This window comes from Pieris brassicae, chromosome 1 (genome assembly GCF_905147105.1).
Source record: "Pieris brassicae chromosome 1, ilPieBrab1.1, whole genome shotgun sequence".
Classification (NCBI taxonomy): Eukaryota; Metazoa; Arthropoda; class Insecta; order Lepidoptera; family Pieridae; genus Pieris; species Pieris brassicae.
Window position 1 is genome coordinate 15051220 of NC_059665.1, and position 26626 is coordinate 15077845.

The window sequence follows — 26626 nt, forward strand, 5'->3', positions numbered from 1 at the left end:
ATTAACTTTGGACAGTGGTTAATATTAGTTTGTGGCTTGAGATACATATTGAAATCAGGTCCTATTAGATTTAATAACCAGTAGTATATAGTATCTACTTTCAAGTTTTATAAGCAAAAAATTAAGATATGACAGCGAAGTGCGTCCTGCGTTTTGTTAAAGCTTTTTGTATGCAGTCGAACATAACTAACATATATTTAATAAAATATTTATTTTTACATTTATATATTAAATCAAATTATTAACATTATATAACAAGTAGTATTTTTTTAATTATTACGTTATAGGTTTAAAACATATTTAATATAAACATTAAAATACAAACCAGATATTCATTAGAATAAGGTTGTAACAGATCCTTAATTTAGAGTTAAAGTTAATTAATAAAGCTTTTTATAAATTTTACAAATATTTAAATGATCCTAATCCTTGGGATTGATTTGCTCCAGTTCAAACAATTTGTATGACTCAAAACTTAGCGATTAAAACGAGTGGCGAAACGTTTCTTGCCAGTTCTTCTTGCCTGCTCTACTCCTTTGGCTTACGAACTGGTAGTAAAGTACTTCTTTTCTGACGTTCATAAGTGTACTTGTTTACATATATGAATAAAGTTATATTGAGTATGAGAGAAAAAGATTTATTTTAGCGCAAATAATACGGCTTCCACCCAGAACAATTCTGGTTTCTCCATAAATAGAATTTGGAGGCTATCCACGGGGAGATCACATTTCAAAGTCATTGATATTTTCTAGGCGTACTCCTACCACCCAGAACAATTCTGGTTTCTCTAAACATCGAACTATCTGTCTTGTCTAACAATGCTTTCATCATCAAAGGAAAAAATATACATTCGTACACGCCCAACATTTCAGTTCCACCCTGTCACCGTATTTACACAATAGCTGTATATATAGTATTAAGATAAAAGTTTTTCTATGATGTGCATTCAATATATTTACAAAAGTATCAGAATGAAAATTTGTACGGCTATCAGACAATCATTAAACCTATTGTGATATTTTCAATTTCATGTATAATATAAATATTTGCCTTGATTGTCTTCAAATGCGACAATTTTCTTAAAATATACATTTAGCGGCATCTACAATCACTGCGATGACGTCATACCCTGAATGCGACATATATATCATATGTCGCATGTTAGTTATGTTAATTAAATGTCGATATTCAATCAAGTCGCTAGCGTTTTGATTTAAATAAAGCAGCGTCGAAAACGTTTAACTATCTGTTTGACCGAAAGCCAGCGTGTTGATTAACAATGTAAAACTCAGCCATGATTATTTCATTTGTTATTGTTTCGGTGTGACAACTGAGAGCTTGGAAATTCCGTGTTTTGTTTTATTGTAAATGGTTAGGTTAGGTTAGTCTTGTTGCCTAGGAACGTTTAGGAAACTCGTTAAACGTTTCGTTCACTCATTTGTCTGACGGAACTTTAGGGAATTGATTGAATATCGATTTTTAATTAAATTTCTAGAGATTCAATTAATCAGAGAGGATTCAACTACTTTACTGCGACATATACAAATTCACGACTTTGAGCCAGCCAAGAAACCTTTAGGTTGCAGGACCTTACTTCCCCAAACATAAAGTTCGTTTTCGCACCGTGTAGAGTTTACCAGTCTCATCATAAATTTTTTACATATTCTATAGAATTTGTAGTCATTCAGAATACGGCACTCGGCAATGAATTCGTATGATCAGATCACATATACCTTTACAAGCTATGGATTTCCAATGCATATATTTTAGGTTAAATAATTATATTAAGCATAAAAATTAGATAAAAGCCCAATGTTATGTAAATAATTTCTAGAAAAAACATCCAACAACATTTTTTTTATGTCAGTTGTCAAATACTTGATACTTGTCACTGTCAGAAGTAATGAGAAACGGAATTTTGAATTGTTTTACAAGAGAAAAGTCTTTGGTGCTATATTACCGTGCCCGATAAACGCATGTCAAACCTGGTCACTGATTAACTAGAAAACAAACCGAGCATATGTCAAATTAGTATCGAAAGGAGCGCACTAAGTCTGACATCGGAAGGTAGAGCAAAACTAGAAGAAAAGACATGACAAAGTTTAGAAATGCTAGTCAAAGACTGACATGGAAATGGACAAGACATTATAAGAGAAAACAAACATAAATGGACGCAAAAAGCAACGGAATGGCTTCCTTGCTAAGGCAAAAGAAAACGAGGCCCTATGTGGCTACGTAAAGCTAGACACCGAGGAGAGTGTAAGCTTTTAGTGTAGGCCTATGTCCAAGAACAAGCTGCAAAATAGAAATTAACCGGCTTGCCTATTAATTACTAGTGAATATAGTACTTCACATATTTATGTACTATGATAAGTATTTACAGCAATAAAAGCTATTATTATTATTATATATGTCAATAATTTTGGGACACACCGGCTTGTTTCACAATTATAAAGTCCATTGTCAAGGTGTAGATACATTTTTGAAATCACACTTACATTATGAATTATCAAAGGTTACGTTCTTCTATAGAATTATTTTGAATCCTAAAGTAACACTAACAATGAGTAATATTTTATCTAAACACAATAAATAAAAGGAGAACAAAGTAACTAAAGCGACAAATTGTTAATAAGCTACGATCACAGAAGGAGAATATTTTTCAACCAAATTATCGAATATTGCCTACGTACACCTAACAACTATTGCGATTCCATCGCCCGTGCAACACTAAAGACCTGTCTCAATTCGCTTAGCACCACCGATAGAACTATAATACACAATTTACTGGAAACGTCGCGTATAATTAGGTTTTTTTCAGATCAGATTATAACTGTTCTGTAAGACCTCTGGCATCGTTCAAATATTATGTAAGCAGATTTACTGTAATTTATCCCCCCCCCTCCTTTTGTCAGCAAAAGTAAGCAAAGGTCTCAAAAATAAAAGGACATAAACGTATTAATTTTTTGTACGAATCTCCGAAAACCCATCTCGTGTTTTCAAGCCTAGACAATGTGTATAAAAAAAATACTTTTGACGTAATCACCAAGTAACCAACTAAAGACCCTCTTCTATAGTGCTTACGTAATACTTGAACGGCCCCTCTCATAATATTTGAGATATATTTTTAAGTTTAAGCATCCATCTTGCTTTGTTGGTAAGCACTAATATCCACAGCGCTTAGTTCCGTACATTTTTCAAGTTTTGACACATTTCTACGCTACCTAACATCAATCTATTACTACGGATTTGTGTGGAAATGACATCGATCAACAGATACTGAACCTTATTTTAAAACTGGAAAGGTTATTTTATAATATAAGTCCTATTACATTAATAAATTATCTCAATTAATGTTGATGCGTTATATTTTAGAATAAAATTTGGTTGTTACGCACATTAAAGAACACAAAACTCTAATCTAGTAAGAGCTGTCAAAGCATTTTACACAAGTTTAACACACATGCCCATGCTCGAGACGACACTTGAGAAACGATTCGTTATACGTAATGTGTCACCAACTAAATTATGTTTCAATAGTCTTTTGTTCATTTAAATATCCATATTTTCGCCTCTCTCATATGTATAATTTCCCGATATTATAAAATTTTTACCGTCACAACACCAGCATAACTCTTTACCAAGCTTAAAAATGTCATAATTTTATAAAGTTCTGGTACAAGTTCAAACCTATCATTCCACTTTGAAAACGGCTAATTCAAAGTATCCAGTATAGCTATCTTTCTCGCACCTACGTCAATCGGGCCTGCGAGAAGAAAGCAGATAGACGTCAGTGCATCTCGTACGTACTAGAGACGCGCGTGCCCGCAATTTGTGCACGCTCCACGCGACGTCCATTGACGAATAACTTCATTGGATTATTGACACGAATCGACTGGAAAACGTATTTCTGAAACAAATTATTAATAAATTACTTAAATATAATTGAAGTATGAAAATTAATCATATTACGAAGAGCCTGTTACGAATTCTACCGACATCAGATTCTGACAGTTCAAACGCATATATAAGATACATATCCCATTATTGAATAAAAAAATTAATCACTTAGACTAATTTTTTAGTGTCAGTACTCATGTCTCTTTTTAACGCAGGGTAAACACAATTTGACAGAAAGAGACAATGGAGTATATTAGTTAATTAGACGGAGATTAGATAGATTATAGATTTTAAATAACATTTTTATCATTGCCGTGTAACTACGCTAGGTTGCTCAACTTTTTTCATTAATTTATGGACATGAACATAAGTTTTCTGACAAAAATAGAAAAAGATTTACCATTTCTGGTGTGACAACATTATGAGATTTCAAATGCGGCTCCGGGATGGCAACCCAGTCCCCAATGAGGGTGCCCCTTCCGGCCGCCCAGTTGTATGCAGTTACTAACACACACTTCATACTGTCATCTATAATGGCGAATGCACTGAAATCCAAACAAAAATAATTAACAATATTTTTAACACATAATGTATCAACATTCACGATGTTTTTGTTTTAGAGTAAACGCGTAAGAAATGTAATTTAGAAGTTTAAAATTAAAGAATTATTATTATTATGTGTATAAACACACTAGCAGCTTAATAAGCTGATGCGCGCGTATTTGGATATTTGGAGAAACTATCCAACCTTTTTTTAAAAGAGTTCAAGGAGGGTGCACTAATTACACTTTCCGGAAGCCTATTCCAGTCCGCCACTACTCGGTTTGCAAGCAAGTTTTTTAGGGACTTTGTGTTATATTGAGTGGTCTTCAGTTTTATAGAACTACTCCTCAAATGTGTATGTTCACTTAAAATAAAGAACTTCTCAATTCCTGGAACATTATAGTGGCCAGTGAGAATTTTATAGGTTTCACTGAGATTTCCTATTAATCCCCTACTTCCTAAATCAGTAAGGTCGAGAGCTTTCAGACGCTTATTATAAGATTTGTTCCTAAGTGACCTGACAAATTTCTAGACTTTTCTTTGATTTTTGAAATTTCATGGAAACGCAGATTGGTAAGTCTTACATCGCGAAACCATAGTTGTGTCACCAGGAATAAGATCCATAACCTACAGACTATGATATGTACCTGTGCTGCAAATTATGGTGTTTCAACTATGTTAAACAAATTGTTATTATAATAATTTATACAAGAATATGATACAAAAAAGTATAAGGTGGTACAATAAAGTAAGTTCGCATATTCTGCCACACAATGACGCGCAAATTTCTCTTTAAAGGAGTTTTACATTTTACATTATTAGTCATATGAATTGGTAAATTCTTATATTATTTGTGTCGTACATATCATATCATACGTTATCAAATTTATATCAACTTCAGTGTCTCAAGTAAATAATCATTTATTGAGTAATAAATGTTTTCCAAAAGTAATACTCCAAGTCGATTTTTAAAGACTCTAGTCGGAAGATCTATTAATTCTTTTGGTAAATTATTGTAAACCTTAATAGCCATACTAAAAGTGTTTTTCCTAAACAGTTCCAAGTTGATTTTTGGCACAACGAATTTCTCTCCATGTCTACTTCTTACTTCGACTTAAAAATATGTATCGTTCTGTGCACGAATACGGACATTTCTAAAATATCAATACAAGAGATAACATTTTGAGCTTCTTAAATAAAGGTACGCAACTATCAATACATCTTGCTCCACATATTGCTCTAATACATTTATTTTGAGCCTTAAATACCCCATTTAATTTCGACTGAATTTCCCCAAACTATAATTGCATATCTTATAATAGATGAAACATATGCATGATAAGCAGCCAATACCGTATCATGGTTAACAATTTCCCAGTCAAAGTCAAAAATCATTTATTCATATAGGTAACACAATGTACACTTATGAACGTCAATAAACAAGAAATTTACATTAAATTCTTTTAATTTTACATTTACTGCGCGTTCTCAAATCAAGGCCGTAGAACGGAAGAGAAGAACTGGCTATAAACACTCCGCCACTGTTTTTAATAAGTTCTTTTTTATTACACATTATTTGTAAGGAGCTGCAACCATCACACCATGTTCCACATGACATCAGCAGGAGGCATGGTGAAATACGAGCACGCACTTACATTCTCGTGGGAACACGCAAATACAATAGTCAAAAATAACTAACATCACCGCATACACGAATTCAAGTACGACCAGTCACCACAAGTAGCATCCGAATCCGTGCACTTCAACGATCATAGAAAAGAGGGAGATAGACAATATGTGCTTAATAGGAGATATTCAAGATGATAGAGAGGGGCTTGAATGAGCGTATTCGGCTTTATAGATCATTCTAAAGGATATACTTACAAGGGCACCGCATTCTCGCTATGTATGGAGCCGACCACGCGTCCCAAGATGACTTTGTTCTCATTGGAACCCTCTTGTAGGGCATTTATTCTTACCAACTCCAGGTAAACATCTCGCCTCGCACCAAGGGTCACGAATTGGTCAGGCAAGTAGTCCCCTAACATTTTTTTGTCCACAGACTGAAAATATTGTTTAAGAATTTGTCATAAAAAATAATTTTGCGAAATGTATGATTTTCGTAATAATACATAATAAATAAATTGTGTTTATCTATTGTATTTTAATGTGTATGATTTGGGAATCCTTTTAAGTAAAAACTACCTGTGTCCTGTGCGTGTACCTGGGAAACTTTCCCAGCTCTTCGATAGCAAAACTTAAAAGTTATATTTGCATATTTTTGTATTTTTTAAACTGTTCTCAACACGAGTGCATAAAAGAATGTGTGGGTGCATTTGCGTGAATGTGTGTGTTATGTGTAACTACATGTTAGGTCTCAGGAGCTTATCCAACTCTGCGTGAGGTGTTTACAAGCGATATCTTAAACCGTTTATTTAGATTGTGAACGATGAGTATGAAAATATAAAAGAAAGAAACATTTCTCCACATGTATTACATGACAACGTTTGAGCAACACTTTTGATAATAGCCTAGATATCGAGTTCATCAAAATAATTCTTCAGAAGCTTCAAAGATTACGTTCTACAAACCAAATAAAGAGGTGTATATGTCACTGATTCACCAACGTCATAATGTTTCCGCGAAAAGATTGGTAATCGATTATTACGTTCTAGACATTCGTCATAACGTGCCGTCGTAATGTGACGTTACTGTGTCGTCGGTAATTATGTTTAAACAATCATAAAACGCCTTTTCAGTATCATTAGATTACTGTAATGTACAGTAAGTTATTTTTAACTATATACACTAAATATATAACCACAATGTTTAAATCGTCGAATAGGAGAAAAAAGATTTCATTTAAAAAAAAGATATATATAATTGTATATGTTATGTACTTAGTATGCTAGTAATAATAGAATTACCTTCTATTATTTTTCCTGAAAAAAAATCCTGTCTTTGTTCCCTTTGTCAAGCGATATGTCAACGCGCGTTACACAAGAGTTACTGATAACCAAACAGAGCCAAACGAAACGATTTGTTTGTTTCGTACGTCCCACTGAGATCTAACTATACTTACTTGTAGCATATTAGCAAGGCGTTTGCACTTAATCTTGCCACGTGTGCGCAGTAAATCAACAGCACTGGCCAAAAACTGACGTAATTTTGTGCGCTCGCGATCCGGTGGCATCCACAGAGGGTCCAGGTCACACGCCCTGTTAAATGTATCTAGGGCCTCACTGTATTTCTCTTCGTACTTTAATGCCTGAAAATTGGAGTAGTATTTTTATTTCATACATTTTGATTTGTTTAGTCATAAAAAGGGAGGAGACGCATGTAGATGGATGTTTGTACATTGTGGTTTTGATATGAAGTTATAAAATGACTTGAAAATAATTGTATATTTCAACTTTCAACAGCAGTTCCAAATATATTCTGTTTGTTTTTCGCTATCGAAATAGAAGTATCGATATCAGGATATTAGAATATATATGGATATATTTTTTTATAATATTCGTTTTTTAAATTAGGTTAATATTAAAATAGTAATAAAAAATACGAATGCTATAATACATAGTTCCATAAATTTCTGTATTACCACAAAACTTCAAAGGCCATATACTAAAGATAATGGATGTTAAATCCATTATGTATTGTCATTTGGAACCTTATATAATATACTAGCTGCCCCCGCGAACTTCGTTTCTCCTTAATGTGGTTTTAGTTAGCCTTTATACAGTGACACGAAAGAATAATTTTACTGTATTATCGTCACTATAATTTGAATTTGATTTACACTTCGGTCTAAGTAACACGTAGTTGGCTATGCTGTATTTCGTTTACTACAAAATAAATTTAATTTATACTTTAGCCTCAATAACACGTGGTAATCATGATATTGAATTGTAGCTTATATGACACGTTTTTCGGTTTACCATAGCAGTGCCATCTATTGATTACTTAATCAATCCAGTCGAAAAGTATCGACATGTGTTAGAATCTGTTGGAGTTAACAGATAATTGCGACTGTCAATTAATTATAGACAAATAATTTGCAATAAAATAAAATTGCGACTATAATTAAAGATCTAAGCTATCCTATCTCTTAAGTTGGACCAGACTGCTCACGGTTTGCCAATTTTATTTAAAATCGGTTAAGTAGTTTAGGAGTCCATCGCGGACAAACATCGTGACACGACATTTAAGAATGTAAAAGTATCTGTAGGTCTCAAAACTTGAACAACTGTAAAACATCGAATATGGTATGATATTGGAAGTTATTACCGATTCTAAATTCAGTTTAGTATAAAAATCAATATCGACTGCTATAGAGTTCTAAATAATTTATCATACGAAATTTTTAATGCCAGCCCGGGGTTAGTAATACGATTTTTTCTGATGGGTGTTATATTTACTGGTATGGGCACATTTCACTTCGACTGTATTACACTAAGCAATGGGATACATGTATTTTACTTATGTAAAGAGATAAATTCAAAAACAAAAAACCATTAGAGAGCGTTCAAGTATTACGTAAAGAATTTGGGGGTAGTCCTCTTGTAATATGTTTAAAATGGTATCATGCATTCATTGATGTGTGCAGAAAAACAACATTAGAAAATTACTAAGTTTGAAAAATTTTACGAAACCTAACAGCATGTTGTGTTAAAAATGTTACTCACAAGATAAACAGACTACTTAACTTTATTTTTTTACTTGATTTAATATTATTTATACTTACAATAGCCTTATTATAGTACAAATCAGGTTGGCCTCTTGCAATTAGGTCTGTGTAGGCCTGTTTATATGCACTCATGCATTGCTTTAAAATTGCAGGATCTTGTGACACTGTGAAATATTGGCAAAGGTAGGAATTGCCCAAAATTATCCATGACTGACCGTCTGCAGTGTCTTGTGAAACGGCTTCTTTAGCATACTCAACACTTTTTAGTATCATTTGTGTCGCTTCACCATCTTTCTTTGCACCAGCTTCCTGCCGTAGTATTATGGAGAGGCAACGGAGTGTTATTCTGTTTCTTTCCTACAAAAAATAATAAATCACACACACAGGTTGAGGACACATACTGGGGATGTGCATCACATGTGTCTGTTGGTCTCTCAAAGCTTTAGTTAAAGTTTTTATATAATACTAACCATAATTTTTTCAAAAGCAGCAATTATACAAATATCCGATTTGAAATATATGCAATTGAAATCTACTTTTGCAGTTTAATCATGAATGGATAGTAAATTATATTAAAATAATACATACATGTTTCAAGGCACCTTCAAAGCAAGCCCTAGCTTCTTTAACATTAATATTTTTCCAATAGCACTCCCCAAGTTCATTCCACGCTTCAACCATATGTGGGTTTAATTTAACAGCTTTACTCAAAGATTGCGTAGCTCTTGCATCATATTTAATACTCACATTATAACATCTCCCTTTAAGATATTGAAATTGGGCTCTAAGTGAAAATGGAATTTCAGTGTCCACTAAAACATATGAAAAAAATCATAAGCTTAAGGCCACCTCTGAGAATTTGTTAGTTGGTTCTTTTTTACAACAAGATCTGATTAAATGCTACAAAAGACTTCTAATAAAGACATTAAGAAACATAAAGAATTATAAGTGCCAAGTGGCCTATACTTTTTCTCTATTTATACTTAATAACCTATTATAATATAATAATGATATGAGATGAAAGGTAGACAATCCAATAAGTCTATAAATATAATAACAATAAGGTGATGCTATATTTAGAAAGAAAAATTATATTATTAACATATTTAGAATACATGTTATTTTATATTGACAGCAAAGCAGGACAAATTATCAATAGATTTTATTTATTTTACCATCAACACTTTCAAATTTCTCTACTAATTTGTCCTTTTTCTCTTCCACATATTTATGCTTATTTTTTGCCATTTCTATGGGATGGTTCTCAAAGAACATATCACGATAAGAATATAATTCTTGTAACTCTTTCTGAAATTAAGATATTAATCAGGAGAATAAGATCCAATTATTTAGTTAATAATTGAAATATCAGAGAACATTCTTCAGGTTTCTGTGTAAGATTAAGCAATGTCAAAAGTAGTTATAAAACATAAAACATGTGGAATCTGATCGGCATTTAACTTAAAGTAAGTTTCTTTCAGAAATACAGAGAAAGTTTAAGGCTTAATTTTGCATTAGCATTATAAATTTGGGTGTTCAAATTTTTATAGATAAATCCCAGCGTAAAAAAGCTTTGGTGTGAAGTATTTTACATAATAAAAGAAAACAATTTGTGATTTATTATGTAAAATCCTTTAAAGTAAACTAAAAAATGTTTATTAATTGTATACATCTGTGTCTATCTTTTGTGTGTTGACTAGCAAGATGGCTGGATTCCTTAATTAATTATATGAAAATGGAAATGATCATCGTAAAAATTATATTGTATATATAATAATTAAGCAACATTAAATATTTACCGATAAATTTTCAATAAATTTATTCGCTTTGTCCACCGACACAGAATGTTCTTCACCCCCGTTAGCCATGTTTTTTTATAAGATAAGTAATAATCACGAGGATCACAAAATTATCCAAACAAAACTTAAAACAGAATTTTTGAAAATTTAAATTAAATAATAGTTGAAAACTGTAAATATTTTCTTGCGAGTAACGATTACAGAATACACTTTGATACTTGATATAAGTCAGCAAACTCAGAACACTAATTTATTTGACAATCTGTAATTTGGGAACAATATTATTATAACAGACTATACCAAACAACACATGTCGAATTGATATTTGATACCAATAATTGGTAAAGTACGGACTACAGAGTACAGGCCTTCGGTTTTTAGTATTGAGAATTACATAAATACATACTTATAAACAGTGTTATGAGTTGTCAACTTATTTACAAAAATTTGTTCCGACGTTTTGAAATTATATATTGTTAATAACTACTTAGTTTGTGTAACTTTTATACAATAATATAAAAATACATATGTAATACAAATGTGTTCGAGCCTCGGGAATTTCCCAACAATCATATTTTATGCAGAGTGCTTCAGCCTGAAGTGAACTGAATTTAATCAGTCCAAATCCGGAACGCATTCTTTGTCAAATCCAAAGCCAAGCCTCCAAAAAGTTGTACACTTGCAGATTGTTGTGAATAATAATAGTAATAGTTCTGTAGACAAATTAAATAAACTAGGTAAGTCAATTATCCTATTGAACTTTACTAAACATATTTGTAATCTATAATATTGATTAACCTCGGTTTGAAAAATTTACAGGTCCAGATCAATATGGCATACTATGAAGATATTATTGAGACACAAGATGGTAACTCAGTTCTTTGCATCCTATGCAAAATCTCCTTGGAAAATAGAAATACAGCTATTGAACTTCACATAAGTGGTGAAAAACACAAAAAAAAATATTTGCAGAAAATCCTGATCCTGAATAATGTTCTTAGTGATTGCTGCCTTTTGTGCTATGTCCAAATCACAGATCTAGATCACATACAGACATCTAAGCATCAGGGACAATTACAAGAAATTTGTAATTTTGTTGAAAAAGACGGAGCATTTATTGAATTGCCCTCAATGATTCTACAGCCTTGGGCATCAACAGAACAAGGAACAAGGTCCCACTGTACAATATGCGATCAGTTTGTGGGCTTTACAGTAAAAGATATAAAAAGTCACATTCAAAGTCCAACACATATGAGATCAAAAGCAATGGCCCTACAACCATTCAATGGTATTTTCTCTGTTGACGATAATAATGCAGACTTATGGTGTAAAATCTGTCAAAAATACTTTGCAAATTATATAGAAAAGATCTTTGATCATATTGATGATAGTGAACATTATGTCAAGTTAAGTAAAATAGTGAGATTAATTGAAGGTCAAGACATAGTAATTGATAATTATCTTACAAATTCTACTGAAGATAAGGCAACTTGTAATAGGTGTAAAACACTAGTATCTTGTAATATTGACAATTTGGAAAGACATATTAAAGGGAAACGGCATAAGAATGCTTAAAAACTCAAAGTACTAAGAGGTTTATTTAAACCTCAATTTCGTTTGCCTACAGATTGAGAAATATTACATTTCACATATTTTTGAGAATGCTTTATAAGTAGTATCAATAAGCTGTTATATAAAACTCATGTATGGGTCAGTGTATTGAAATCATATTATACCAAAATGTTATAGATAATCATGAATTTGATTTTATTATATGATAAGTACTAGGATAATATTCATAACAGTTCTAAAAACAAGATATATTTAATAACATTTACAATTAAAATTAATCAAAAATCAAAAGGGTAATCATCTTCATTCTCTTCCTGTATTACAGTAAGCTGTTCTGAAGATTGTGGTTTCATTTTGGAGTGAGATGAAATTGATACTGTACTTGATGATTTCTTTTCTTCCTCACCAGTTCTTGAACATAATCGTTCTTCATCCAATATTAATATATGTGATAGATCATTTAAGGTGCAATCTATTTTTGATATTGCATTTGACACCGCATGTTGGAGGGATCTGAAAATTGGTCATCATTAAAATTCAGGTGTTTCAGAGCTTGTTTTGCTCATTCTAGTGTTCTAAAGCTGGTGGTACCTTTATCTACCCGTAACCTTTTCACTGAGCTTTTAAACCATACTTTAGACTTTAGAGTATTGTTCCTCAAGCAGGGGGTCGAGTTTGTTTTAAAAGGAGGTCGCAGTCTTGAAAAATAATAAATACAAACCAGGCTACTAAATAGGTACAGAAGATTCGTTAAAAATAGACATAGTATTATAATTTTACATAACTTTTTAGCTTTTTCGTGGGTTTGAGAAATTATGCTTTAGAGGATATCATGTAATAAAATTTTTATAATATTTGCCAAAGCTTAGCATGCATTCACTAAAATTATGACATAAGCCTAAGCCTAAATTTAAGCCTTAAATAAACTAAGATATATAGTACTTTTTTACGAAAGATAATAATAATAATACAATTAGATAATACTCCGCAAGAAGGACAGATTTCTAAGACATACACTGCATTTTTCGAGAATTTAAAGAAATATATTTCATAATATAATTAATAAGTACCGTTAAAACGGCTACCAACGACACTGGGAATCCTGATGCACTTTCTTTTACCTAACTATCCTTTTTATAGTCATAATAAAGTTTTTTCTTTCTTTCTTTTCAAACCTAATAGAACCTATATTTATAAAAACTATTTTTTAAACTATAACAAGACAAGGCTACCTACACAATTCTATCAATATTATTTGTTAACTCTTTAGAAAATGTCCGTATTTGGGACAATTGAATTCTTAATTTTCGATTGGCCTCGTCCATAATTAGTTCGCGACTCGGTTTCTTCGCTCTATCCATAATTCTGGCCGCAACCACTCTCTCCTGATTCATTACTTCTATAAGATTCTGTTCTGAATACGCTTGTTCTTCTTCAAGGGATCTGAGGTCGCGGATTGCCTTTAAATAATATTATCTGGTTAGCTGTAATAATATGATAAATAAGAATCTCAATTTAATGACTGACTTTCTGAGCTCATAATCTAAATAAAGTAAGCACGAAATTGCTTACGAATTAACAACTCCACTTATGATGATTCTTCATTGTATAATAATTCTAATATGTGGCTCACCACGATCGATCTCAATATATAATAAGCCAGATCTTAAAATGTTTAGTTAAGATCAAAATACCCAACTACATTTTCCCCACCTCTTCCTTTTGCCATTTTAAGTCATCTAACTTGTGCGCGTTTGAATGTATGCGCCGCCTCAATACTGTGTCTACACGAGCGGACATCGCCTGCGCAGCGTAAGACAATTGGATCCTCGCTCCTCTAACCTACGGATAGAATAAATAAAAGTATCATTGAAATTTATGAATTTTACGAAAAATATAACAGAAAAATTGGATCAGAATTAATATATTTATTAACTGAAACGTAATACATATTTATGAAGAACAATGCACGTAAACAATACGTAATGATGCTTTAATTCAATTGAATGTTATATTAATAACCATCGTGGAGATACGTTCCTGAAGATCTATTATTTATAGATTATCTTTGTTTTCTAAACGTTTCATGAAGAATGAAACCCATGAAACGGTGTTCTTGTTTCGTCTTTTTATCTTAGACATCATAGATTTATCTAAATCATTGTGTGTATGTCGTAGCCAACTAGCTTAGTTCGCTGTTCAATTAATATCCTAGTCTTTCTATTAAACAGCGCCGGTCAAACAGCGGCCTGAATGATATTCAGCCATTTAATCAAACTGCTAGGCAAATGACTTGAACAATGACGTACATAACTTGTCTATCCTGTTCATTACAATTTAGTTCCACTTTGCTACCTATTAGTAAATACAAATAGTATGGAAATGTGTAGTGTAAACACTAAGAGGTTTACTCTTAGTGTAAGAACACTAATATGATACATATATGTCTGATATTTCAGCTTTTTTATTTCTGTCACATGAACGTACGAATAACCTAAGCATTAGCCAACCAGTTTATTAAATGTAATAACAATATAATATCAATAATGAATGAAAAAAATAAAAACTGATAATTAATCGGCGACAATTCTAATAAATCGAAAGTGTAGAATCTTAGTTGTAGTTAACGCCTACAGCTTTTATGTTAGCAATCACGAGGATTAAGGTTTTTTAAACATTTAAAGCGAACCATGACTTTAGAACCACTTGTTTATTGTTGGAAGGATTGTTTTGTAATTGTAAACACCGTGACTACTTACTTGCTGTCGTGTGACAATAGAATTACTCAGAGCTCTCAATCCAGCTCTTTTCAAAGTGAGACATCGCTTTTCCCATTTCTTTATCGGTAAACCTCTGTAAAAATATGAAAAATTCAGATTTTTAGCCATATCTGCGGCAGGCGCTGTGCTTTTATATAAATAGACAGGTGTATGACCGCAATTTGACCAGAAACGTAATCGGACGTCGAATCGAACCCTCGTCGTCCAGCTTTGCGATTAATGAAGGGCAAAGCTGGGTGACGTAACGTGTAATTTATTTCTAAGCTACGACATGCTTCTTACTTCTTCTTTTTTTCTTTCCAATTAGCATCAACAACTGCATCTGAATAATTTTTATCCACACAGTTTTCATCCACGCTAATAGCCTGGTCTTTGACGTTTATATCGTTGTCTATTCTTTGTTTGGTCTTCTCCAAGTTCGCAGTTTGTAGTTCCAGTTCCGGAATAAGGCTTTCAAATTTTTTCTTTTCTTCCTTTAGGAAATTATATTCCTGTAAAATTGACCATGTCATTTATGAAAGACCTAAAGAAAATGTAAGGGTTTGGTCTACAGTTTTAATTTTTCTCTCATCGGATTTAAAAAAAATTTGCATACTAAAAAAACACTACATTACGCACTTCATCTGATGACCTTGAGAATGTTATGTGCTGTGTGCGTAGTTTGAAATAAACGAATGTATGAAAATAATTATAATAATCGGCGACAAAATCACGACTTTACAAATTCTATGTATCAAAGGAAAAATATATTTTTGCCATATCGCAGCAATGTACGTATGAGTAAAAACCTTAAAATGTGATTGTCAATTGACTTTAGGGAGATATTCATCAGGTAAAAATACTCTATTTCAGTTATATGTTCATATAATACATTTACACTCCACTATATATACTTACAATAATCTTCGACTTTACTACAATTGAACACAGATTGTTGTATAATTTATACCTGCTTGATTGCTTCCTCGACTACATCGCAAAGAGGATTCATGGCACCAGGCCTTGATGATTGTTTTGAGTGAGTCTGAATTTCATCCTTTATACGCTCAACCACTACTCGTAGTGCATTTTCCTCATACTTCAGGGCTCGAATAGCTTCATCAAGACGTTTCGAAAGGTCTTCAAGCACCCATCTCCAGCAGCTGACATCTGAAATTCTGAAAAAAAAACAATCAATGCAAAATATCACCATACTCCAGTTTGATGTTGCGTTATATTTTTCTTTTAGTAGGTGTATGTTGACCGCATCCATGTCTTGTAGTGTCTTCATGCAAAAATCCAACGGATTCGATCATTCGATGTCTTACGAAAAAAAACAGTTTTGTATGACTATAAGTCACTTATCAAAAATATCAATGATACCGACGTAAGGGTTGGTAACCATGCTTCATTATTACGGACTCTTCACAAGTAGATGTGGCTCTAAATTGCAAGTAATGAAATTAGCTCACACTCCATTCGTAACGTGACACTTTTGTGTACCCCTGGTATCTTTAGATAGATATTAATATTCTGCAAACGGATTTACAGAAATGGGACCTATAGGTATATTGTATTCAGACTTTAGATAACGCGGAATTTCTGGTCCAAAAATACAACTGTCGAGTCTCTCATAGTCTCCTTGTAAGATATTGTCCCCGGAGATAATTGCCTCCGTAGATTTTCAAAGTTATAAAAAAATCACAACACGATAGAAAAACTCGTAATACTAATAAGTTTTAGAAGTCTAAATTCCGCGTCATATAAAGTGAGGAGCCTTATCTACCTTTCTTGAAGACATTTCTTATAATGGTACTCGTTTGACTCCCGAGCAAAGTTTGTGAGCATCACCAGCTCCTGAGAGCCATTTATTTGTTCTACAACCTCCGTGTTCAGCTTATCATTAATACTCCTCATTTTTTCTAACCCACAAGATCTCCCTAGACAGGCATCTTCGCAAAACATAATAAAACTTTAAAAAATCTAAATATTGCTTTGAAACGCACTTTGTTATGTCAAGTTGTCAATCAAAAGCAGCTGGAAACATAAAATGACATCGGAATTGATTTAATCACAGCATGTTAAACTTTTTAAAAAACAGTTTTTGACAGCACTTTACTGGTATCATTCCTTCTAAACATTACAAAACCGATATGATACAATGAATTTAAGCTTAACAAACAGAGTTAAAAGCAATTGGTATAATCGCGTTCGTAGTATTCCTATTAACTTTTTATATCGGGCTGTTCAACTTCACATATAATATCTAAATTAAACCCACGCAGTTTGGGATTTCTTTTAGAACGTTAAATATCATTTCGATATTCAATAAATACATATTTATTACATAATAACGCGCCCAATCAAAGCTAGCTTGAAAGCATGTATAACGTCGAAATTTGAATAACACATATTACAAAAATTAGAGTTATAGACTTTAAAGATAATGCATTCGATATTCAATTTAAAAGATCACAAAAAGTAAATCATATTTTTTTTAAACTGCAAGGAGGTAGTCGTTCCAACGCATGTTTTTATGCAGCAGGTAATTAAAATTATAATTGTTTCAAACTCATTAATTGCTTTCGATTTTACCGCTATCCATCGCTAGCATGTATAGAACAAAAAACATAAACAAAAAATATATATCAACTGAAAACAACCCACTCGCATCATAATAAACTATGTAGAAACTGTAGAGGCGTCTTACTGGTTTTCAAATGATTGAAATAGAATGTGAAATTCACTAATCGAATCGTGTTAAACCACCAATTCTTAACGGATGGTTAAATTCAACAATTTGACTAACTCTAAACCTTTATAAAGGAATTGTTTCTGCCCTTTCATCACGCCTCGAAGCCACAATTTAGCGAACAATGCAAAAGTGTTGCTGTTGTTGTGTTTGTTGTGAACAGATATATGTATGTATATCGCCATATTTTTTGTGTAATATAGATATTTCAGAGTTCCGAATGGTTAATTTAGACAATTTAGTATCATATCGCATGCAACACTAATAAAACGTATATAATCATAATATCACTATACTAACAGGAGAAAAATAAAAGAAGGCAAACGATGTAATAGGTTTCTTGCAGATAACCTAGGCGTATTTACAACTGTAAATTATTTACAGCGTATTTACAGCTGTATTTAAATACAAACTTTTTTTTTAAAACACAGAAGTTAAACTTAAAAAACTTTAATATTTAATATAAAGTTACACGCAAAAGTAAACTAAAAAATAGTTATAAAGCCAATCAACAATGATACAATATTGTTAATTGTTTCTTAACCGTATACATAACTTATACTAATAAAGTAATAGTGACGTTCAATATGTAAATTACTAAATAAATAAAACGCTATTGTATTTTGTGTATTACAGGGTATACATTATTTTTTCAAAGCTCGGGGTTATAACAAAACACAGAAAATAAAAATAAGGCGGTCAAACGAATTTTGCCGATACCCTCTCGAAGCTACATTTCCTAGAACAAATTCATATAAATACCATCTTATCTTCCATTTTTAACACTAAAACCATAAAATAATGTATTTCAACGAAATATTAATTCTATAATTGAGAGGATTACCCCGCGACTCGAACAATAACGGTTAAGCTTGCAGGTAGTCGACTCCCCTCTTAACTGCGTACGCGCATTGTTTAGTCCCTTAAATTTGGAACCAGTCAGTCGCGTTTTATCAGTGTTGTCAGCATCAAGCTCCTAGTTTGTGCGAATATTCTTTTCATTATGTCAACACCAAAGAAGCTGTATATCTACAAAAATTCTTTACAAGAAAAAGACAACGCTTTTTTGATTGGTATTCCCAATTTTTGGAAAGACCACGCGGTCACCTGGTTTTCTAATTTCGAAGCTTTGACGAGTACTTTGATTCGCACGGATGATGAACTAGCAGATTATGTTATTTCTCAATTGGATTCAGTTGATAAAGCATTGGTGAGTGATATTACTGAGTATCCGCCTTTGAATGGTTTCTATGATGCGCTAAAAAACAGACTCGTGTGTCTTTATAAAGATTCCGATGTAAAATCACGAGCTTTGTTAGTCGTGTGGTCGTCAGAAAGTTTTAAACAATCGCGCCTTACTGTTTTTGATGAACTATCAAAGTCAAGTGAGACAATTAAATCTTATATGGATTTGATCTCCTTTGCAGAAGCGTTTTCTAAATCTTTAAGATCGAAAATACAAGCTACTCAAGAATCCACATCTGTAAGTGTTTCCCAAATATCGGACCATGTACAAAATGACCACAATTTAAATAAAAAATCGACGAGCAAGACGAAGAAAACAAAAAAGGTTTCTTTGCCATTGTGTTATTACCATGAGAAATTCGGAAGTGAAGCGAGGAATTGTGCCCCACCGTGTGGGTACCATGAACTATAAGTTACAAAACTGTTAACGAACATTGTCTTTTGTGTTGTGTTTTCTTTGTAAAATGTGATATTATGGTAAAATAACGTTAAGATTGTGATAAAAAATAATAATGATGTCAATAAAAATAATATACTCATATAAAATTTTATTTACAATTTCTGTAGGTAATTAAAATTTAAAAGGCCTGGAATAATGGCTTTTAAGTCTTGCTACCAGTCTGTTTGCCCGTTCTAAGAAAAACACGTTAAATGACTACCAAAAACCCACATAAATGTTGTATAGTAACCGGCATCTACATTTAGTCATATGGATAAAATTATTATTTTTTGTCGATTTTATATTTTAAAAAAATAATAGTCTTTAAAAAATGAAGTTGTACTCATGCAACATATAACCTGGAGTGAATCTCAATGAAAGTAAGTCAGTTTCGATAGGAAATCGATTCTCAGCATAGCAATATCGATTGTACTTCAAACAAGCTTCGACTATGTATACGTAACTTTATGATACAAAGGTGAATTCGTTGATTGGACTCCTAAAAGTTTCGAGTAAGTTCTGATTTGGCAATATAAGTAATTGCAAGGTAAAGTAGTTTTTTGAATATTTAATCTATATACAAAAACAACTTTTTGTAATATAACGGAAAAGATAGTTTGGAACGGGCCTTTGTCAAATGTACTAGTGTCGTCGCTTCGACTGCCATTTAGCTTAACTAACGTTTATCAAATACAAAACTTGGTGAGCACTAAAGTTTCGCTTGCATTAATTTGGACGTAGTATCCTAGCGACTGAGATTAGCGTGTTTAAACAAATTTTTCAGTTTTGTTATAATCATAATAACTCTTTATTTACATCACAATAAGACAAGACAGGAGAAAAATAAAAGAAAGACAAACAATGGTAGTAGGGATTCCCGGGGACTGGCTCACCTCAAATTTCCTCAGCCTAACCGTTTGCCCGCTCATGGCAGACCAAACCTAAAAATCATGTCATATGCGTTTAAATTATATTTAATTATTCTTAATATCATAATAAACACATAAGTGATTGCTTAACTACTATAATCCACACATACATACATTTCTGCTCTTATCTATTTCTATACTATTTGAAAACTCTGCGTAAACTACACAGTTAATTGTTTTAGTCAATACGCTCTCGAATCTTACATCATTCTTACACTACCATGGCGAACAAGATTCCTATGAACGTTTGAGTAAGCCAAAAAACAGTATCCGTGCGAATATTGCTCCCTCCATATTCCATTACCTTCGTTAAGAAAATGTATACCGATGCCTGAGTACAGGATGTGGTATTCGCTAGTAATTACATCGTTTGGAAATGTTGTTTGTAACGATTTTGAAGGTATCTGTTGACCATCTATATATAGGCTAAATGGGCAAATACCAAAATTATCAAAGTTAAAAGGATTTTTAACATAACTACCGTTGAATGCTGTATTATTCACAAAACCTAAAATACATCTCTTAGGAACCTGTCCTAAAATATACTTTAAAAAGTAATTAATGTTAATAAAAACGATGTCATATTCGTTTATATTATATTTTATTGTTCTTAAGATTATAATAATTACATGTGATTGCTTACATACATTTATATTCTTATCTATTTCAAAAATATTTTAAAAGTGCAATTACTAATAACATTGTAAAAGGTATTATAGTGCGCTTTGTATTTATTAACAACATTTTACTGATAGCTTTGGATACTTGCTCAAACATGCACTCAACATGAATATGGTATCGTGATAACCAAACAAAATTGATACGTTACCTATAGGTCATTACAAAATCATTAGTATGTAATTAACTTAATCATTATTGTATAGTATCAACTTAGTTTTTTTCCTTTCCTTGATGAAGACAGAAGTAAAAAACAATGATTCATTTTATTGAACCCTTTAGCAGGCAGTAGCAGGACCTAGTAGGTGTGGAAAATCTAACTTTGTTGCAAATTTCATTAAGCATAAAAATAGTATATGTAACGAGATTTTTTTAGAAATTACATGGTGTTGTGATGAAATGCTAATCACAGTGTCCACTATAATATCAAGATAAGACCATGTGTCGTTAAAATGGAAAACATTATGGAAGTTTGGCGAAATTTATATTATGATGAAAAGACTTGTATTTCAAGTTTAAACAAAATTCCTATGTTTAAAGTTGGTGACTATGAAAGAATTACAAAATACAAACATGTATTTCAAAAAGGTTATGAAAGTAATTGGAGTAATGAAACTTTTATCATTACTTAGTTTATAGATCGCTCCCCGTGGGTAGTATACACTTTAAACGATTTAGAAAATGAATCAATAACAGGGACTTTTTATGAGAAAGAACAACAAAAAAAAACTTTTTCCCCCACTTCCGAATATAAAATTGAAAAAATCATCAGATCACGTAAAAGCGGTATTAGAATATATATTCATCCTGTATTACTTAAATGGAAAGAATATCCTAACAAATTTAAATTCTTGGGTCTTACTATTTAATATTAAAAATCTAAAATGAAGGAAAGTTTTTATTTAACTTTACTCAGCAATAGTTCCACATAATATTTCCCGGGAAATATGACATACAATTTTTCTACAAAACTACCTAAAGCCATTACATTAGAAGGGGAATGGATGGTAGGTATAGTTGAGTTTCAATAACATAAAAATATTCTCTAAGACCACTCTAATGTATAAGAACCATATACCAGCCACCAACTATGATTATATACAAAATATTATTATAGCCTTAAATTCGAAAGAGAAAGTTAGTTTTCGCCAGGACACCGTGTTAAAGTTTGTCACTGATGCAGTAAAGGATCCATCAATAATTTAATTATCTCTATCACCTAATTTGAGCTTTCGACTTGGCTTTGAGCCAGATACCAATTTAGTAAATCATAATATCGGTTACGCCCTGCTTATCTACATTTGGGGTTACCATCATAATTATTTGTGTACTGTGATATTATAGAACCACAAATTGTTGGTGCGTATATATTCACCACCACATTATTTGACGGTAATGAGAAGAAAATTTGATGTTTTTGAGATAGATATAAAGACAGCCACGGGAAATGCGGTATCATTTCAAAACAGTACATCGTGTGTGATACTTCATTAAAAAATATATAATCTATATTTACTTTTTAAAATGAATACACCTCAAGATACTTGATGAGAAGTCCTTGTGAACAATATTATTCGCAACAAGCTGGGTCTGGTATAAATGTAACCTACAACCTTACATCACGCGGTCATGGTATCGGCAGTTTTCTTGGGGGGTATTGCAGCTAATGTAGTGGCACCAGTCAATAATTGGTTACATTATTTATTTATCCAATTGGATGTTTACCTAAAACAAATAATACCTATGCATATCGTGCTTTCATAGAAACTCTATTAAATTATTCATCATCCGCCAAGAAATCACATTTGACATGTGGTTTGTGGTACAAGGATACAGCTGGTAAAATTAAATTAAACTAATTAAATTAAAAAAAGGGCTTTTACAAAGGACAACTTTCAAAGGATGGTAAGGATGTTGAAATGATTGGGTATTTACATGGGTATATATTAAATCAAGATAAATTTGTCATTTGGTCATTATGTAATTATTATTATATGATATTAAGAATAATAAAATATAATTTAATCGAATATGACATGGTTTTTATTTACCTTCATTACTTTTTTATAAATAGACTCATTACTTATGTTGAGATCATATTATGGGAGTTTAACAGAATTCATTGGTACAAATATGAATTGATAGTAGGAAATGTGAAATGACAGTAAAAGAGTAGGGGAGTAAACGCGTATTAAAGTATGAACACAAATGAGTCTTTGTAGAATTCATCCCAGCCTCCAGAGCAACGTATATCCTTCAAATCGATTGCCGATGTATGCTTAGGTGCCAGCACTTATCATATGCTATCTTGACCCTGATTCAGAGCCGGGTTCTCATTGATTAGCTATAGCTTATTAACGTCGAAAGAGTTGGGGAATACTTTGTTTCATTTGGACGTAAACCTATTGAAGCAATAGAGGGATTTTAAGGAGGAATTGTTGCATGTGGAGGTACAATAACGTTACGGTTCAGGATTATCTATCAGCGGTGTGTTGAGAGTACTGCTTGGTATATGCATACAAACAATTATTTAGATTAGAAGACTTCCTTAGAAATTTTACATGTGACACCGTGAATATGGTACTAGTAAATTTGTATAGAAATATAACGAAAAAATGTTTTATTTAACTATGTAAGCCTTGCATCTAATTATATGATAGATAGTGGTCTTAATGTAGGTTAGGTATATTTATTGTTGTTTGTATAGACCTGTAGGTTAGGATAGGTATAGTTTTTTTTATTTTACATTTAGAGCCATTTAGTTAATGTAGAAAAGTAAATAAATAAAGCGATGCATTCGTATTGAGTGAGTAATTAGATACGGAGTGGGAATTTCATGCAGGAAATATGAGCTGATAAGGTTGTGATAAGTAATTAGCCATGGCTTTGGGAAAACTATCTCTGAAACGGTTAGAGATATCGACTCCGCACGGCCTATTTAGTGGCGATACTCCCTACTACTAGCGATGTAATAGGTTTCTTGCAGATAACCCAGACGTAATAAATACAAACTTAATTTTTTTATAAAACATAGAAGTTTAACTTAAAAACTTTACTATTTAATACAAAGTTACACGCAAAGGTAAACTAAAAAATAGCTATAAAGCCAATCAATAATGATACAATATTATTAATTGTTTCTTAAACGTATACATAACTTATACTAATAAAGTAATAGTGACGTTCAATATGTAAATTACTAAATAAATAAAACGCTATTGTATTTTGTGTATTACAGGGTATACATTATTTTTTCAAAGCTCGGGGTTATAACAAAACACAGAAAATAAAAATAAGGCGGTCAAACGAATTTTGCCGATACCCTCTCGAAGCTACATTTCCTAGAACAAATTCATATAAATACCATCTTATCTTCCATTTTTAACACTAAAACCATAAAATAATGTATTTCAACGAAATAGTAATTTTATATTTGAGAGGATTACCCCGCGACTCGAACAATAACGGTTAAGCTTGCAGGTAGGCGACTCCCCTCTTAACTGCGTACGCGCATTGTTTAGTCCCTTAAATTTGGAACCAGTCAGTCGCGTTTTATCAGTGTTGTGAGCATCAAGCTCCTAGTTTGTGCGAATATTCTTTTCATTATGTCAACACCAAAGAAGCTGTACATCTACAAAAATTCTTTACAAGAAAAAGACAACGCTTTTTTGATTGGTATTCCCAATTTTTGGAAAGACAACGCGGTCACCTGGTTTTCTAATTTCGAAGCTTTGACGAGAACTTTGATTCGCACGGATGATGAACTAGCAGACTATGTTATTTCTCAATTGGATTCAATTGATAAAGCATTGGTGAGGGATATTACTGAGTATCCGCCTTTGAATGGTTTCTATGATGCGCTAAAAAACAGACTCGTGTGTCTTTATAAAGATTCCGATGTAAAATCACGAGCTTTGTTAGTCGTGTGGTCGTCAGAATGTTTTAAACAATCGCGCATTCCTGTTGTGGGGACTGGCAACACTGCGCGGGAGACGCAAGTTTTTACCGAGCTTCGTCGCCGGCAGGTCGTACGATCGTACCTACGCCACGTATCGCGACACAAGCTACCGGTAGACTGTTTAAACGATACATTGTATATATTTATTTAGAGTAAATATACATGTGTGTTTAAGTATATGGGGTTTCATTTCCACCAACCCAACACCCCCATACTGTTTTTGATGAACTATCAAAGTCAAGTGAGACAGTTCAATCTTTTATGGATTTGATCTACTTTGCAGAAGCGTTTGTTGAATCTTTAAGTTCGAAAATACAAGCTACTCAAGAATCCACATCTGTAAGTGTTTCTGAAATATCGGATCATGTACAAAATGACCACAATTTGAATAAAAAATCGACGAGCAAGACGAAGAAAACAAAAAAAGGTTCCTCTGCCATTGTGTTATTACCATGAGAAATTCGGAAGTGAAGCGAGGAATTGTGCCCCACCGTGTGGGTACCATGAACTATAAGTTACAAAACTATTAACGAACATTGTCTTTTGTGTTGTGTTTTCTTTGTAAAATATGATATTATAGTAAAATAACGATAAGATTGTGATAAAAAATACTAATGATGTCAATAAATAATAATATACTCATATAATATTTTATTTACAATTTCTGTAGGTAATTAAAATTTAAAAGGCCTGCAATGAACTTGGATTTTAAGTCTTGCTACTAGTCTGTTTGCCCGTTCTATAAAAACACGTTAAATGGCTACCAAAAACCCACATAAATGTTTTATAGTAACCGGCATTTACATTTAGTTATATGGGTAAAATTATTTTTTAAATGTCGATTTTATATTTTAAAATTATTATAGTCTTAAAATAATTAAGTAGTCGTACTTCTGCAGCATATAACCTGGAGTAAATCTAAATGAAAGTAAGTCAGTTTCGAAAGGGTTCGATTCTCAGCATAGCAATACCTATTATACTTCAAACAAGCTTCGACTATACGAATTCGACTTTATAATACAAAGGTGAATTCGTTGATTGGAAACAAGACTCCTAAAAGTTTCGAGTAAGTTTTGATTCGGCAATATAAGTTTTGGCAAGGTAAAGTAGTGTTTGCATTTTAAATCTAAATACAACAACTTTTTGTAATATAACGGAGTAGATAGTTTTGAAGGGGCCTTTGTTTTCTAGTGTCGTCGCTTCGACTTTAGCTTAACGAAACCTCTAACAAATACAAAACTTGGTGTGCTCAGAAGTTTCGCTTGCATTCATTTGGACGTAGTATGATCCTAGCGACTGAGATTAGCGTGTTTAAACAATCTTTTCAGTTATATAGTATGTTAAACCTGCCCGCACATGTATGTA

General features: G+C 32.3%; 2 protein-coding genes and 1 long non-coding RNA gene across 3 annotated transcripts; 1 reads left to right on the plus strand and 2 right to left on the minus strand.

Moving 5' to 3' along the window:
• Positions 1-1449: 1449 nt before the first annotated feature.
• Positions 1450-11126, minus strand: LOC123713115 (tetratricopeptide repeat protein 5-like). Its single transcript, XM_045666628.1, has 8 exons — positions 10930-11126; positions 10306-10438; positions 9719-9942; positions 9188-9487; positions 7526-7711; positions 6328-6506; positions 4301-4445; positions 1450-3910 (listed from the first exon to the last, which is right to left on the minus strand). The coding sequence occupies exons 1-8, from the start codon at positions 10996-10998 to the stop codon at positions 3791-3793; spliced, it is 1356 nt and encodes a 451-aa protein (XP_045522584.1). The 5' UTR covers positions 10999-11126; the 3' UTR covers positions 1450-3790.
• A 155-nt stretch (positions 11127-11281) lies between these two features.
• On the plus strand, positions 11282-11842 carry LOC123714667. Its single transcript, XR_006754343.1, has 2 exons — positions 11282-11666; positions 11749-11842. It is a non-coding gene; the product is annotated as an uncharacterized LOC123714667 (long non-coding RNA).
• Positions 11843-12740: 898 nt separating this feature from the next.
• LOC123714659 lies at positions 12741-17259 on the minus strand. Its single transcript, XM_045669024.1, has 7 exons — positions 17047-17259; positions 16231-16438; positions 15564-15772; positions 15261-15354; positions 14215-14343; positions 13738-13961; positions 12741-13014 (listed from the first exon to the last, which is right to left on the minus strand). Exons 1-7 carry the CDS (start codon positions 17223-17225, stop codon positions 12780-12782), a joined length of 1278 nt encoding a protein of 425 aa, XP_045524980.1. The 5' UTR covers positions 17226-17259; the 3' UTR covers positions 12741-12779.
• Between the last annotated feature and the right edge of the window lie 9367 nt (positions 17260-26626).

Excerpts from the sequence above, each read along its gene's own strand:
- LOC123713115 (XM_045666628.1), bottom strand. The coding sequence starts at position 10,998 with ATGGCTAACGGGGGTGAAGAACATTCTGTGTCGGTGGACAAAGCGAAT. Across the intron at positions 7,712-9,187 it reads TGTACTATAATAAGGCTATT|GCATTAAAGTACGAAGAGAA; the intron begins GTAAGTATAAAT and ends TCCAATTTTCAG. Across the intron at positions 4,446-6,327 it reads AGCGAGAATGCGGTGCCCTT|TGCATTCGCCATTATAGATG; the intron begins GTAAGTATATCC and ends TTTGGATTTCAG.
- LOC123714659 (XM_045669024.1), bottom strand. The coding sequence starts at position 17,225 with ATGTTTTGCGAAGATGCCTGTCTAGGGAGATCTTGTGGGTTAGAAAAA. Across the intron at positions 15,355-15,563 it reads TGGAAAGAAAAAAAGAAGAA|AGGTTTACCGATAAAGAAAT; the intron begins GTAAGAAGCATG and ends ATATTTTTACAG. Across the intron at positions 13,962-14,214 it reads TAAAATGGCAAAAGGAAGAG|GCAATCCGCGACCTCAGATC; the intron begins GTGGGGAAAATG and ends TATTATTTAAAG.